Source organism: Malania oleifera, chromosome 4 (genome assembly GCF_029873635.1).
Source record: "Malania oleifera isolate guangnan ecotype guangnan chromosome 4, ASM2987363v1, whole genome shotgun sequence".
Classification (NCBI taxonomy): domain Eukaryota; kingdom Viridiplantae; phylum Streptophyta; class Magnoliopsida; order Santalales; family Ximeniaceae; genus Malania; species Malania oleifera.
This window is the reverse complement of record NC_080420.1, coordinates 91,911,771-91,929,241: the sequence shown is the minus strand read 5'-3', so window position 1 is coordinate 91,929,241 and position 17,471 is coordinate 91,911,771. Positions and strand designations below refer to the sequence as shown.

Genomic DNA, 17,471 nt, shown 5'->3' with positions numbered 1-17,471 from the left:
TAATAATTTTGTTATTTGGGGATTGTAATAACAGGATATGTAATTAGTTATGTATGTATGTGGGAAATAGTTAGAACTCTGGTAAGTGTTGGATGTATTAGTATATATTTTTTCCACTGTGTATGTGTATGATGATCAATATGGAACATCTGTTTCATCTTATTTGGACGGGTTGTATATGTATGGTATCAAAGAGACATGTATGTTATGTTTTAATAGCACTTCAGGCCCGAGTAGAGGGTTGAGGTGTTACCAAAAAATTCTATAGGAAAGATCACTCTATTAAAATTAATCACATGCAGTCTTGAAGGTATTTAAGATATTAATATTAAATATTTAATTTTTCTTCTTATACTTTATAATCCACGATTACTTGGATGGTCAATGGTCTTACAAGATTATTTATAGCATTCAAATCTTTAAATATTTGATAGCAACATGTGGTTAGTACTTATTTTACGTATGAACTATGAAGTGTATTTAAAGTCAACTATCCATCGAACAGAAGCTGAGAGAGAGAGAGAGAGAGAGAGAGAGAGAGAGAGAGAGAGGGATGATGGAGGAAGGAAATGGAAATGGCGGTGGAGGGATGGATCTGTTGATGTTGCCGGAAGGCTGCATAGCCAACATCCTGTCTTTGACGAGCCCAGCCGACGCTTGCAGGCTCTCTCTGGTCTCCCCCACCTTCCTCTCTGCCGCTGATTCCGACGCCGTCTGGCACCGATTTCTGTCCTCCTATTGCCACACCCTCATTTCCCGATCTTGCTCTTCCTCTCTTTTCGCCGGCTGCTCCTCCAAGAAGGAGCTTTTCTTCCGCCTCTGCGATTTCCCCTTCCTCATCGACGAGGGTACCAAGGTGATTCCCCATTTCTACCGTTTCTGTTTTCATGTTTTTGTTCTATCTTCCTTTGCTGCGATCACATATAGATCCACTGCGTAGCTTCGAGATTTATTTTTCTTGTTTCTGAGGTTTTAATTGCACTACTTCTGGGGGTAAATTGCATTTATTCTAATGAAAATTTGTTGTCGGAAAAGGATGGAACTTTTTTTTTAGTTTCTGGTGGTTCGAGGACGCTGTCATCGTCATCGTTGATATTTAATTGGAAGAACTGATATTTGCAGGATCGAATTTTGATTTATTTTTTTACTTTTCCGGTCAAGCTTTCGTTGAATATGTAGGATTTTTTTGAGTTAAAAATTCGTTTTAAAGAAAGTTAAATGTCAGAACCGGGGTAGCATTCCAATTTTCAAATTTTAAAATTCTGAATTCAAAAAGGTGCTGATTGTTTTTTTATAAGTCAAGAAAGACATCATCCAACGAGGATCCCAAATGCCGATGCAACAGGAGAAACATGGACACGCACAAAATTGCTAGCGTAAGGATTTCTGAAATTTTATTTGCCTTCTCTGTGAATGTTGTACGGCATTGTAGTGAATACAATCTCTACAGTTATGCACAGTTGTAGAAGCATTGTTGTGAAACTCAATCTGTAAAATTCTGCACGGGCACATTAGAATGAAGGAAATGAAAAAGAAAAGAGAGAGGAATTTGGTAATTTACGTTTAACCTCCCAGTGAAAATTTCAAAATATCTTCCTATGGACATTATGAAACCTTTTCCTTTCTTACAGAATTAGTGGATAACCCTCTGAATGTGAGTGATGACTGAACGGATGTCATTAGGGGTGGCAAAACGGGCTCACCAATCGGGTCCAGGCAGGTTGGAAACAAGTTGCTGTAAATGGGATGAAGTTAAATGGGTCATAATCCTATAAACCCTAACATGCTCGTTTAATGAACGGTTGGGTCATGGGTTATCCATTTAAAAAAAATTAATTATTTTAAAACTTAAAAGCAAAAAAATAAAAAAATAAAAAAATTATCTCTCATTAGGTCTCTCTCGGTTGAAGGAACAAAATCAGATTTTTAAATCTCAGGGTTTAAAACATTAAATCAAAATCAGTTTGAAGAAGGAAACCTGAAGAAGAAGAAGAAGAAGAAGAACTGCAACTAGCAAGTGGCGATGGTGAGGAGCTCTTCCTTCCGGAGTCGTTTAGAAGAAGAAGAAGAAGAAGAAGAAGAAGAACACACTCGATCTCCGCTCTACGGTTCGAAACCAAACCAGCTCTCCCCAGACCTCCGATCCATCCACCATGCTTTGTTCTCCTTTTGTTGTTTAAAGCCGTCTTAGTTCTCTTTAACCATCCGACTTGTAACCCCTACCTTTTTTCTACCTGGCAATTTGATTTTGTGCCAAATCTAGGGCTTACTTCCTGCCTCTTTCAGCAATGGTGATCGATGAGTGGTGCAACTCTTCCTGCTGAAGCCTCCTATCCAAGCACTCATCGGCGCACATGAAGTAAGCTTTTGTCATGGTTGTCACTCTTGGAGGGAGAGATTGAGGAGGGAAGTCTGGAGTTGGAGGAGGCAGCTGCGACGAGAATTAGGAATAGGATTTAGCCATTTAGGGTTTTAACTTCAACAGTAGCCAAGTAAACGGGTCACCCGACGGGTGACTTGACCCAAACCCGAGTTGACCGTTTTATAAACGGGCGGGTCACGGGTGGACTTATATTTAAACGAGTTGATTTTCATAAATCTGGACTCGTTTTAACCAGGTAGGTCACAGGTGACTCGTCGAGTCCGAACCCATATTGCCAGTCCTAGATATCATATCATTTGGACAATAGGAAAACATTGTTTTTGAATAGTAAGGATAACATTATTAACAGTACGCGAGAAGCTTACAAAGAATGAGATGGTCAGATTTGTCAAATCAATTGACTAATCAAGGTTAGCATCTAGCAACACTCCTTAATGACCAGATAGCATGAAGTACATAATTATATTCAAGAACCTGTAGAAGAATAATGTAGTATTTTCTACCATCATTATAGCTCCGGGTTTACCTTAGGATATGATCCAACTGTCAAATAGGTAACCTACTATGTTCCATGTCTATTATAACTGACCAATAAATGACATAAGAAACTCTTTTTATCTTTTATTCAATTGCCCTCGCCAACGTCTTATTTTAGTCACTATTGTAACGCCCCAAACTCGAAACTAGGGTCTAGAGTGTTATTTGGAATACACCTCTGATACCATCTTGTGACGCCCCAGACTCGCCAAGAGGGGTCTGAGTGCCACGTGTTCCATTTACCTGAACCTAGGTCTATATTAGTTACGCAGTGGAAATAATAACAACACCTCAATAATATACCAGAGTTTCTACATCTATACAAACTTCAAAAGTATAAACCAACATCCAGTATTCACAACCATTCACAACTCTGAAAACATAACAACCCCAAAAAATTATAACCAAAGTTTATACCCTCTCTTTCCTTCAAAAATGCTATACCAGCCTCGAACTCTCTAAGTTCAATCACGTGAAGGTCTTGAAAAAGATAAAGTACAACTATCGGGTGAGACACATCTCAGTAAGGATGGAATACATTAAATTAGTGTGTGGCTATCATGAGGTTTACGTACAACATATATATTCATTATTTTCAAATGAAACCACAATTATGAAATCATTCTTTGTTCCTACTCAAACACATGTAAGATATTTTACCAACAAAAGTTCTCAAGGATAGAGGTGATTACCTGCCCATACAAGTAGCATCTCTCTGCTCTGATACCTTAAGCAACCTATGGTCACAAATGAAGCATATCAGAGCACTTACATTACTCAGTAAGCCCTCAGATGGTTAGTTTATCTCGTAATCACGCATTCACACAACGGTTTATAGGCAGAAGGTTCCGAGAATAGGGAAGATTACCCGCCTATACAAGTAGCTTCCCTCTGCCCTAATACGTTATGCAACCCTAAGCTACATCTGATACATATCAGGGCACTCGTTTTTCTCACCAAGTCCTCGAGCAAAGAGTATACCCCGCTCCAAATACATATAATACTACTATAGTTAATACTGATAATATTTTACTACATTTCTCTTTATGTTGTTTTCTCCATGTCATTCATTACATTCACATTCATATTCTATATTTCTCATTTCTGTATTCATGTCTGCTTTTACATATTCTATTTTCATGTTATTTTCTTCTACTGTTCTTATATCTGTTGCTTTCATATTTGCTATTTCCATATCTGTTGTTTTTATAGTATCCATGGTTAAACTTACAATTATGCGTTTAGAACTCTCTATATCGATGATAATCATAGTCATGCTTCCGTTCTAAGATGGGTTGTGCGGCCCTGAAGGCTAGATTTAACGCTAGTCGGCCCACTAGAGTTAAATCAACCACATTTTACAGTCTGTAGGTCTGATTGGTTGTTCCCTCACTGGTCTAAACTTCAGGGGGACACTACCCTTCCCAGCACAATCGACCATCCCTTCTCCACACTCTATCTAAGACGTGTGTGTGCACTAGCGCTACCATACATATCCGCAATAGTATTGTGCCTTTTTCTAGTCCACCAGAGTTCTCAAATCATACATTGTAATTTAACATTACCAAACACATGCAAAATAAATCATATCACATTTTAATTCTCAATACATTTCCAATATTTCCAACATCTCATGCATATATCATAGTTTAACACAAAACTTAATTTTACTTATGCCATACAATTTAACAACTTATTTCATACGTTTACTGTAAAATAAGCCAATCCATGATCACCGTTCATATACTGAAAATATACATTTAATTTCTTACATAATTAACCAAAAAATTTGTTATTTTAACTTTCCATTTTCACAAATAATATCTAGTAGCACAGCCCTAAGCTCAGAAATTTACAATTCCAATGGTCAGTTTTTCAAAACCCATGTGAAAATCATATACATATATACATAAAGTTTCCATTTTTTCACCGGTTATTTCCTCAAAAATCCTAATTTAATATATTTCCCTTACTTGATTTCTTGAGCTACACCAGCAGGAACCCCAAAATGATGCTTGTGGTGCTCACCCGAACTCTGAATTAAAAATCCTAATTTAATCAAATAAACTCCAAAAAACCTGCTATTTCAACATTTTATCAACTCATGAACCTCGAATAAACATTTAAAACCCCAAAAACTAGGTATCCTAACCCTTACTTCAACTTTGGAGCGATGCTTGAAAAGTCCAGTTTAGAAATCTGTTCCGCTAGATGTGTAGAAAATCTCCCCTAAAACACTGTAGCGGTTTCTGTTTGTTGATTTGGGCTAAATCCGGGTTGGAATCTTAGAGAGAAGGCAGAGAGAGGCATTTTATAGAGAGAAAAATGAAGAAAGAGTCATTTCTTCGCGGAAAAGCTTCCTCAAATCAATTTATACACGATATTGCCACGTGGCTTTGTCGATGAGAAAACAGGATTCGTCGATGAACCACAGAAGGGAATTCATTGACGAGAGGATGCATTCGTTGATGAAACTTAAAATATGAAATTCACTCTCTCGGGATATCTTTGTTGACGAGAGACTGAACTTCGTCAACGATGTCTAGAAGATCACTCGTCGACGAGGTATGCTGTCTTTCCCTTTAAAATTTTCCATTTTTCCTCTTATTATTTATTTTTCTATTCTATTTATTGTTTGTGCCTAATTATTTTAATAGTTATAATTTTTGGGTCTCTACATTCTCCTCTCCTTCAAAAAATTTTGTCCTCGAAATTTTGCTAATTATTCATTCACATTTTTACAATTGTTAACTCACTATATCCCATACAGTTCAATATATACCATCATCTGAAATTCTATATTTACTACAATCAAATAAAACCTTCATTATTTTATAACATAAACTCATACTTGCCCCCTTGGTTTTATCTGCCTCGTCCAGGATCATTGTATACACATGTGCTAGATCACCTCCACCTCGGGGTACTTGCTGATTTTCTTGGATCTAGTTTGGTGTAGATGCAATAGGCAGCAGTTCATGACAATTCCTTCTAATGTGCCCCGATTTACCGTACCTATAATAGTTAGGACCCTAAGCTCGGCATTCACCTCTATGCCTCTTATTACATTTCTAACATAAGGAGTAGGATAGATTCCTCTGATAACCAGAATAACCCCGATATGTCGTTTCGTGCCTCAGGCTCATAGTATCCTTCTCTCTCTTCCACGATCCCTGACTACCCTCAGCTTGAAAATTGGAAAGTGCAGGCCTCTTCTTCTGCTCTGTCGGCTTTGTACTGCCCTGAGTGCTCTTCTCCAGCACCGAAGCCTTATTTTCAAAATCTGAAAAATTATGGACCTGAAACCCCACTACAAGCTCATAAACCCTTCATCTCGTACCTTTTTCAAACTTCCTGGCCTTCCTCGCCTCGTTTGGGATCAGGAATAGAGCAAAACACGACAGTTCAATGAACTTAGCCACATATTCCCTCACAGTCATATTCCTTTGTGTCAGATTAGTAAATTCCTTAATCTTTTCCTCTCTTATAGATAAGAGGAAATACCTATCAAAGAATAGTTCCTTGAATTGATCCCACATTAGAGCTATCTTTACTAACCTTCGTTCTTTTAGCAGTTTCACAGAAAACCACCAACATTTCGCATCCCCTATGATCTTAAATGCAGCATAGTAGACCTTCTGCTTGTCTGTGCAGCCAAGTACTTCCAGTATCTCCTCTATTTGTTGAACCCAGTTTTCTGCAATCACTGGATTAGGTCCTCCCTCAAAAGTAGGAGGGTTCAATCTTTTAAACTCCTTGATGTCTCTTTCCTCATTTTTGTCCTAAGCTGTCGGGTTATACCCCTCAGCATCGTGGAGGTATCAATATCCTCTTCACTAGAGGTCTCCGAATCATCCCTTCCTTCAGCCTCAACATCTTCATCCCTAGGATCCATCCTGAAAATATGATAGAAAAGAGATATGAATTCTATTATCATAACCATATAAACACAATCATTAATCTAAATTCCAATATACATCCAACTTCTCAATTTAGGACCAGTCTCAGCTCATAAACGAAATCATCTAAGGTTTACCGTAGCTTTTTTGAGGCCGTCGAATGCTTCAGAAAAATCACAGGAAATTGTCAATGTATTTCCGCCTCCAGGCTATAAGACAAAATCCTATACTTCTCAACACTTAATCTACCCATTTCCTATCCTCATTATCACCTATTCCTATACTCTGGTATTAATCATCCTTAAGTTTGCGGAATCCCAAAACTAATGCTCTGAAACCAAAATGTAAAGCCTCAAACCCAAAACTAGGGTACGGAGTGTTATTTGGAATATACCTCTGATACCACCTTATGACGCCCTGAACCCACCAAGAGGAGCTCGGGTGCCACGTGTTCCATTTACTTGAACCTGGCTCTATATTAGCTACGCAGCGAAAATAATAACAACACCTCAATAATATATTAGAGTTTCTACATCTATACAACCTCAAAAGTATATACCAACAACCGATATTCACAACCATTCACAACTCTAAAAATATAAATATATTACAACCCTAAAAATTATAACCAAAGTTTATACCCTCTCTTTCTTTCAAAGATGTTATACCAATCCCGAGCTCTATAAGCTCGATCACGCGAAGGTTCTGAAAAAGATAAAGTTCAACTATCGGGTGAGACACATCTCAGTAAGGGTGAAATACATTAAATTAGTGTATGACTATCATGAGGTTTATGTACAACATATATATTCATTATTTTCAAATGAAACCACAGTTATAAAATCATTTTCTATTCCTACTCAAATACATGCAATGTATTTTACCAACGAGAGTTCTCAAGGATAACGGTGATTATCGGCTCATACAAGTAGCACTCCTTTGCTCTCATACCTTAAGTAATCTACGATCACAACTGAAGTATATCAGGGCACTTACCTTACTCAGTAAGCCCTCGAGTGGTTAGTTTATCTCGTACTCGCGAATTCACACAAAGGTTTACTGGCAGAAGTTCCTGAGAATAGGGAAGATTATCCACCCATTCAAGTAGCTTTCTCCTGCCCTAATACGTTATGTAGCCCTAAGCAACATCTGATACCTATCAGGGTACTCACCTTTCTCAGCAAGCCCTCAGGCAAAAAGCATACTCTGCCCCAAATACATGTAATACTACTATATTTAATACTAATAATACTTTACTACATTACCCTTTATGCTGTTATCTCTGTGTCATTCATTACATTCACATTCATATTCTATATTTCTCATTTCTGTATTCATGTCTACTTTCACATATTCTATTTTCATGTCATTTTTGTCTACTATTCTTATATCCGTTGCTTCCATATCTGCTATTTCCATATCCACTGTTTTTATATTATCCATGGTTAATTTTACAATTATGCGTTTAGAACTCTCTATACCAGTGATAATCAAAGTCATGCTTTCGTTCTATGATGGGTTGTGCGGCTCAAAGGCTGGATTTAACCCTTGCTGGCCCACCAGAGTTAAATCAACCACATTCTACAATCTATAGGTCCGATTGGCTGTTCCCTCACTGGTCTAGACTCCAGGGGGACACTACCCTTCCCAGCACAATTGACCATCCCGTCTTCACATGCTATCTAAGACGTGTGGGTGCACTAGCTCTACCATACATATCCGCAATAGTATTGTGTCCTTTTTTGGTCCACCGGAGTTCTCAAACCATACATTGTAATTTAACATTACCAAACACATGCAAAATAAATCATATCACATTTTAATTCTCAATATATTTCCAGTATTTCCAATATCTCATACATATGTCATAGTTTAACACAAAATTTCATTTTAATTATGCCACACAATTTAACGACATATTTCTTACGTTTACTATAAAATAAGCCAACCCATAATCATCGTTCATATATTGAAAATATTCATTTAATTTCTTACACAATTAACCAGAAAATCTGTCATTTTAACTTTCCATTTTCACAAATAATATCTAGTAGCACAGCCCTAGGCTTATAAATTTACAATTCCAATGGGCGGCTTTTCAGAACCCACGTGAAAATCATATACATATATACATAAAGTTTCCATTTTTCACCGGTTATTTCCTCAAAAATCCTAATTTAATATACTCTCCTTACCTGATTTCTTAAACTACGCCAGTAGGAACCCCAAAATGATGCATGTGGCGCTTACCCAAATCCTAAATCAAAAACCCTAGTTTAATCAAATAAACCCCAAATAACCTACTATTTTAACATTTTCTCAACTCATGAATCTCAAATAAACATTTAAAACCCCAAAAAATAGGTATCCTAACCCTTCCCTAAACTTTAGAGCGATACCTGAAAAGTCTAGTTTACAAATCTGCTCCGCTAGATGTGTAGAGAATCTCCCCTAGAATACCGTAGTGGTTTCTGTTTGTTGATTTAGAGTGAATTTAAGTAGGAATCTTAGAGAGAAGGCAGAGAGAGGCGTTTCAAAGAGAGAAAAATGAAGAAAAAGTGATTTCTTCGCGGAGAAGCTTTCTCAAATCAATTTATACTCGATGTTGCCACATGACTTTGTCGACAAGAAAACATGATTCGTCGACGAATCACAGAAGGGATTTCGTCAACGAAACTTAAAATCTGAAATTCACTCTCTTGGGATATCTTCGTCGATGAGGGACTAAATTTCGTCGACGATCCCTAGAAGATCACTCATCGATGAAGACGAAATTCGTCGACGAGGTCTGCTGTCTTTCCCTTTAAAATATTCCGTTTTTCCTCTTATTATTTATTTATCTATTCTATCTATTATTTTTTCCTAATTATTTTAATAGTTATAATTTTCTGGGTCTCTACAATTATAATTAACGACAACATAGACATCAAACTCATTACCAAGAGTTGACGGATTCCATTTTGATCAAATCGTTAATTCTACAAGTATTAAATCATGCCCAATATTCTTTCAATTATCACCGTAGGACAATATGTGTCCAGAATCAAAGTATAATAAACAACATGTTAATTACTACGAAAATCTCAAGTTAGAAAAAATTCTAACATCATATTCCTTAAGGAAATATCCTATTGATATTTTGATGGTAATTCTAACCATTAGGAATTTTCAATTGAGTCAGTTCAATGATCATATATCTCCATATGTATCATCTATATATGTAATTTAATTAATGTGATCAACTAATTTCTAACTTATAGAGACCACCACATGTATATTGATCTGATTAGATCATTAATGTTCTAATATTAATGATTTTAAGACCAAGAACAACCGTGAGTCTCTCTTGGTAGATATGCAAAAAGTTCAAAAATATTGGAAAAAGAAAAATGAATCCTTTTTTTAAACAGTTTCTTGCAGTCACTTGAATTTCAGAAGGCATCATTTGGGGTCTGAAAGATACGTATGTTTTAAATAAGTATGGGTCATTATGACGTTCCTTGTGCTGCAAATACAATATGGCATGCTTGCGGCCTTTCTGAATATAGTTGGCTGAGAACCATGTCTGCCTGCCAATGTTCTTGTGCTTGGGTACTTGTGGGGTTGGCTGAGAACAATGCTCGACTTCCAATGTCCTCTTTCTCTCTCTCTCTGCTTGCTGCTTGCTGCTTGCTTTTTGCTAGACTGCTAGTACTATTCTCGCACCCTTATTGATTTTATACCTTTATCACCTGCATTAAATAGAGCTTTTCATTAGAGAGATGGAATGGAAAGAAATGCTACATGTTAGCACCAAGGAGTCTGTCCATTGTATGGGCCGACACTCCCATGTATTGGAGGTGGATTTCGTTACCAGAATCCAGGTCTGCGATTCTCACATCAAGTTTTTTTCCCTGTCATTTTTTTTAATTTAATTTTTTCCCCTGTAATCTGTGCCCTTTCTTCTCTAAGCAGTTGGCTCTATGTACCTGCGCACAGGTTTCCAGAGGTGGCTGAGCTTGTCGATGTGTGTTGGCTTGAAATTTGTGGCAAGATAAGTACTTGCTTGCTATCACCAGACACGAAGTATGCTGCTTACTTGGTTTTCAAGCAGACGGAATCAACGAATGGATTTGAATACCAACCTGTGGAAGTCTCTGCTGGGATAACTGGTGGCGAAAATATCGTCCGGTCTGTTTATTTGGATAGAAAGGAGAGGATGTTTCGTCTCATACGGAGGCGTGGTGCTCGTGGTGGGCTGTTAAGCGGTGCTTTTGACATGCAAAGGTTGGGAGCACCTGCCCCTGGCGAATTGAACGATGAATCATTTCCGAAAGAGAGGGCGGATGGGTGGTGTGAGGTTGAATTGGGCGAGTTCTTCAACAACGATGGAGGTAAGAAGCTGGAGATGAGCGTGAAGGAGGTGAAGGGCGGCCGCTGGAAGTCTGGCCTTGTTATCCAAGGGATTGAGATCAGGCCAAAAGAGGGTTGATGAATCGATTGTCAAGTTCGGATGTAACCAAATGCGATAGTAATGGAATGGACTAAAAGGACTCTGCATATGTGAGAAATTCATTAACCAAATTTTTTATATTTTATTTTTTTTAATATACAAAAAAATATAAGAATTAATTCCATTCTAACTTTTTTAAAAAATAAGAATAAATCTCATTTCATTCTATTCTTGCATACCAAACCTCTTTATTTTTGTTTGAGGAAAAAAAAGAAAAGAAAAATAAGGAAATTTATTTCTTATGGTATATTTTTCTGTATCAAATATTGTTGAAAATGAGAATTTTTTCTAATTTAAATATTTTTTAAAATGTATAATTAAAATCTTATTCATTGATTTGTTATATATTTACTTTCCTTCTCATTTTTATTGAGGATTAAATATGAAAAATGAATTTGTTTCATATTTTTCTTTTCTTCTTTATTCCATATTTCGGAGTTCGGAATATTGAAACAATGTACTATGTTTCATATAAATTTACACATACAAATATGAGATTAGAATTTTGGATTTGTGTAGCTATGAGAACTATTTAATGAAATTTTATAGCAAGATTGGTACAATTCAACAAAAATATAAATTTAGGATGTTTTTAAATGTAATGTTAATATTTTCCAAGTTTTAAAGGCTTAATAAATTTTGGATGGCAAAAGGGTTATGAGTTTGTTTTGACCATATCATGCAATTTGTGGATTTTGCATTCTTAAATTTTAAAATTAGATCTTAAATTTAAATAAGTAAATTTGGATAAAATATAATATAGAATTATGTTAAATTTTGTTCGCAGTTTTAATTGATTGGTCCAGCCGAATTGGATCTTTAACATATAGTCTTATTATTGAATAAATTTAAAAAATATTTCATAAAATAGAAAAAGGTAAATTTAATAATACCCATGAGTTCTTTTTAATATAATACTTCACCCATAAATTTTTAAGAGCTATCAAAAAATCTCCTTGAGGTTTTATTGACTACATGAGCTTTGTGTCAGTTGATTGTTACTTAATTTTTAAGACTAGTGAAAAGAAAATAAAATTTTACCATAAACAACATAACAATTTTACCCTTTCATTCAATTTTGAAAAGATAAATAAAGGAGATGACCTTAATTTAATAAATTAAGTTAAGAAAATTGGCCAATGAAGTACAATAATTATAAAAAATTTAACTTATTTGTAAATCCGCCCATATGAAGAGCTCCGCTCATCAAGCACAAAGAAATGAGTTCTACTCACCAAGAAATGACTCAACTAATGAGCTTTGCTCATAAGGCCCAATGCCCATATGATGAGATCAACTCATAAGGTACAAAGAGATTAACTCTACTCACCATAAAATGACCAAACTAAAAAACTCTACTTATGAGGCCTGACACCCATATGATGATTTTTGCTCATGAGCCCTGACACTTATCTGATGAGCTCTGCTCATAAGAAAGGGATTTCTTGGTAAAGAGCTACTTGACCAAAGAGAGAATCCATATTCGTTTAGCTAAAAGGTTGTTTGACCATGAGGAGAGAGTATTTATGCTTAGCAACGAATTGCTCGGCAAAAAATATGGTTGAGCTACTTTGCCAAAGAGACAATTAATCTATCTTTGTTCAGCCAAAAGGTCGATCGACCGAGAGAAGGAAATATATTTGCTTGATCAGGAGTTGCTTGACTAAAAAAGCACCTGTCATTGCTCGGCTAGAAAGACCACCTATTCTTTGCTCGATTAGAAGTAAAATAATTATAAGATAGAAATATACTAATGTTTGAGTTGATTAAACTAGGGTGTTGTAATTTCAAGGTTTTGGGTTTCCAAACACCACAGGCATGGGTTGAAGATCGCAACAAGTGTTTCCCCAAAAACTCAGGTAATATTGATAAATAAATAGTAGTTTGGAATTTTATGGATATAATGGGATATGTGAGCCTGGGGAAAGGGTGAATATAGTTATTATTCTGAGTTTGGGTTGATTGAATTAGGAATATATATATATATTATTTCAGAGTTTTGGAGTTTGGTATGCTGCGGGCATAGGAATAGAGTTCGAGTCAGATCTCCTGGCCAGTTAGTTAAGGGAAATATGTTATGCTAGTAATTTTAGAAATTTTATCAGTAAAACATATGTATTTTTGGGATATGAAATTATGTGTTATTAGGGAAAATACCGTAGCTATTTCAGATCAGAGTGCAATCACATATCTCAGATAGTGTGTGGATTTATCAGTAGTTGATCGTGCCTTGGGAGGTACTGCAGACTACATGGTAGTCCAAGTTGAGGCGACCGATCTGATTAGGGAGATTTCAGTTGACTTATCCTAGTAGACCAACTAGTGTTAAGTCCTGCCTACGGCCGCACAACCCTGTCATGAGGAGTTAAATCATGACATACAACCATCTAGGGATGTTTTCACAATTAGGTATATATATATATATATATATATATATATATATATATATATATATATATAGATTTAAAAAAAAAAAAAACAGCAGATGTATTTATAATTACTAGAAGTATGATTAAATAGAAAGTCTAGAAACAGTTATATTCTAAGCTACACAGGTGTGAATTATTTTGTATGTTATTTTACATGCTATCTCAGTTTCAATTGTTTAACAGTATATTATTCATGTAAACTCTGCTGTCACACACTAGAAATAGCATATTTCATCTTATTAAAAGTTGTCTCATCCCAGTAATTTAAATATTTCAGGTGATCCAGTTAGACAAGCAAATCAAGCTCGAAGATATGAGGGATTTTGTACTGCCCTGTCTACAGGGTAAGTGTTTCAAGGAGATGTATTTAGAGTGGTTTAGGAAGTCTGGTGGAGGATTTTTGGAATGATGTATATGTATACATGGTTTGGGAAAATACTGAATTTTGGTATTGTAATTATGGTTTTAAGATTCTATGTTTTCCGCTACATAGGTATGTTATAGTAGATTTATCACGGGTATAAGAGAAACATAATTTTATAGTAAAAAAAAATGGCTTGAATTTTCAGGTCGTTACATATCTGTCGTTAATTGAGTTCGCCTACAACAACAGTTATCAGGCCAGTATCGAGATAACACCGTATGAGGCACTGTATGGTCGGAGGTGTCGATCTCTATTGTATTGGGATGAGGATGGTGAGCGATAAATATTGGGGCCAGAGTTTGCCAGTAGACTTTAGAGAAGATCAAGCTCATAAGGAAATAGATTAAAATAGCTTAGAGTTAGCAAAAGAGCTACGCAGATACATGCCGACGGGAGTTAGAGTTCGAGGTGGGTGATGCTGTGTTTTTAAGGATTGCTCCAATGAAAGGAGTGATAAGGTTTGGTAGGAAGGGCAAGTTGAGCCCTAGGTACGTCAGACCATTCGAGATTTTGGAGAGAGTCGGTTCAGTGGCGTACAGGATAGCATTACCACCCGCATTGTCTAGGATTCATGATGTGTTCCACGTGTCCATGCTTAGGAGGTATGTTCCAGATCATTTGCATGTGATCAATTACGAGTCGTTGGAGCTCGGGGACACGTTAGCATATGAGGAGATAGTAGTTCAGATCTTAGACTATAGAAAGCAGAAGTTACGTACGAAGAGAATTCCGTTAGTAAAGGTATTGTGGAATAATCATGCAGTAGAGGAGGCTTCATGGGAGCTAGAGTCAGAGATACTTCAGAAGTATCCTCAGTTATTCAGAGACGCTTAGAGTTAGATAGGTAAGCAGAAGGGTAAGTAAGTGGTTTATGTGTATGTTTGGTAGTGTAGGTTTGTTCATGTTCAGAGTATGATTGATCTTCGGGAGAGGTATGTTTGGATATTTTAATCTCCCGAGATACTATGTGTAACCACGGTATTCCTCCACCATAAGTGAGGGCAGGTAATAAATTTGGGACGGGATTGCTATGTGGGTGGCCACCAACTCTTCCTAGAGTCAGAGCAGTGATGGTTTAGATGATGTGATAGAAAGCAGTTAAAAAATTTCAAGGACAAAAATTTTATAAGGAGGAAAGATTGTAAAGACTCGAACAAGGAAAATAAGGAAATTAAATAAGGAAGGAAAAAGGAGATTTTCAGTAGACTCCATGTTCTCGTCGACGAAGGTCTTTCCGAGGCTTGTCACTGAAATTCAAAGCTTCATCGACGAAGAGACCCAAAACTTCTGAAAAATATCAGGCTTAGGATTCAACAACGAGGTTCTTCCTTCGTCGACGAATGACCTTATGTGGCTCATCAACAAAGGTGTCATTTCGTCGACGAATTTGATTGGGTCAAGGGGGTCTATAAATAGATTTTCAATTGCTTCATAGTTAAGAAATCAAATTATCTCTCCCTCTCTCTCTAGAACTTGCGACCACACACACACACACACACACACACACACACACACACACTCTCTCTCTCTCTCTCTCTCTCTCTCTCTCTCTCTCTCTCTCTCTCTCTCTCTCTCTCTATCTATCTTTGAACTTTCGTCGTCCGTTGCCCGTTTCAATGATCAGAAGTTACCACGAGGATCAGGAAGCGAATATCTACAAGTTTAGCGGAGTGGATTCTTGATCTCAGGAAAAGCCAAGGTTCGATTTTCGAGTGTCTTAGGTTATTTTAAGGAAATAGGTAAGGGGATTATATTATTTCAGCTATGTTTACGAGTCTTAATGGATTGAAATGTTAAAACGGATTTTAGGTAAATAGTTACAACTTTTTTAGGGTTTTCGGGCCTAGGGTTTGATTAACTGACTTTATTTTCAAAACCAACCGTTTAAATCTAAATATGATATTTTTAAAATATCATATGGATCTTTATGAACCTTTTCACTGGTTGGAAAGTTGTTATTTCAAACCATAGACTTGTTTGAAAATCAACCAAATATGGTAGGGTTGATTATCTCCATTTTTCCCGTTTTAGTAGCAATATGCATGTTCTCAAGCAGTTGAGTTATGTATGAGTTACCAAAAGAAAATTTTGTGGCATGAGTATATTTTTAATTGACATTAAATGAGCAGGTTCTGTGTAATATTGAAATGTAACGGCTATAAGCCGAGATGAGAAATTTGATGGATATATGCCAAGAGATGAGATGAGATGAGATGAGATGTGACCGCTAAATGTTGAATTTATGATGCGTCGGTTTTTACTGAGTCAGTATCAAGCAGATGTTTTCGCAGAGTTATGTACAAAGTATGTTATATTACAATTTTATGAAATGAATGACGATTACATTTTTATATGATGTAAATTGCCATATATGAAAGTAGAGCACTGTTATAATGATCTCATGGTTAGAGCACGGTACCATAGCTATATGTATGTAAGGGTGCAACCACACTGCTCAGTTAGAGTGTGGATGGGATAGGCGACTAGTGGCCTGGGTAAAGTATTCCTAGAAGGAGTGATTTCGAGGCCCCATCTGACGAAGTATTCTGGATGACTCGGCCTTTAGGCAGCCTTCGGGCACAAAGAGAGAGAGGGAGAGAGTAGGCACTATCGTACTACTTTATGTTTGACTTAGCATTAGTCGGTCGACTATTTGTTAAGTCTAACCTTCGGGCCACTCAATCTATCATGAGGGGAAGCATGTCGCACGTGTGTGTGAGGACATAATGATGCTAGTCCTACATACCGGGTTGTATTTTCTAGGCATATATGAGCATATTTACTATTGAAAGGGCTATATTGAGCCAGCAGTATGTATTTTCAGATTTACAGAGTAGTATAGATTTTAAAATGTCAATTAAATGCATTTAAATGTTAGCAGTTTATGTACACACAAAATCTCATGCTAGTAACATACTAATGATAATATAATCTGTCTTACTGAGAGGTGTCTCACCCTAGCATACAAATGTTATTTTAGGTCCTCCGAGGGATCGAGCCTAGCGTGTTTCTAGGCAGAGGTAGATAGTGGACAGTCCTTGTCAGAGCTGGTGAGATTTTATGTAAGGTCTGTCTTTTGGGGATTGTTTTTATATAATAGATTATGTTCCAGTTATGTATGGATGTATATGGGAAATAGTTAGAAACTCTGGTAAGTTTTATTAGAAGATGTATGTTTTCCGTCGTGTATGTTTATACAGTTCAGTATGGAACACCCGATTTCCCTTATTTGGGCGGGTTGTTTATGTATGGTATAAGAGAGATGTATGTATGTATATATGTTTAGTGGCACTCTGGGCCCACAAAG

General features: G+C 36.5%; 1 protein-coding gene across 2 annotated transcripts; it reads left to right on the top strand.

Moving 5' to 3' along the window:
• Positions 1-449: 449 nt before the first annotated feature.
• Positions 450-11,435, top strand: LOC131153267 (putative F-box protein PP2-B12). Of its 2 annotated transcripts, none has more exons than XM_058105464.1 (3): positions 450-856; positions 10,564-10,682; positions 10,798-11,435. In XM_058105464.1, the coding sequence occupies exons 1-3, from the start codon at positions 554-556 to the stop codon at positions 11,288-11,290; spliced, it is 915 nt and encodes a 304-aa protein (XP_057961447.1). In that variant the 5' UTR covers positions 450-553; the 3' UTR covers positions 11,291-11,435. The 2 variants fall into 2 exon arrangements, with proteins under 2 accessions (XP_057961447.1, XP_057961446.1); XM_058105463.1 differs by having other exon boundaries at positions 10,774-11,435.
• The last annotated feature ends 6,036 nt before the right edge of the window (positions 11,436-17,471 follow it).

Coding starts and splice junctions, on each gene's coding strand:
- LOC131153267 (XM_058105463.1), top strand. CDS start 554: ATGATGGAGGAAGGAAATGGAAATGGCGGTGGAGGGATGGATCTGTTG. Junction 857..10,563: donor TCATCGACGAGGGTACCAAG/GTGATTCCCCAT, acceptor TGCATTAAATAG/AGCTTTTCATTAGAGAGATG. Junction 10,683..10,773: donor ATTTCGTTACCAGAATCCAG/GTCTGCGATTCT, acceptor TTCTCTAAGCAG/TTGGCTCTATGTACCTGCGC.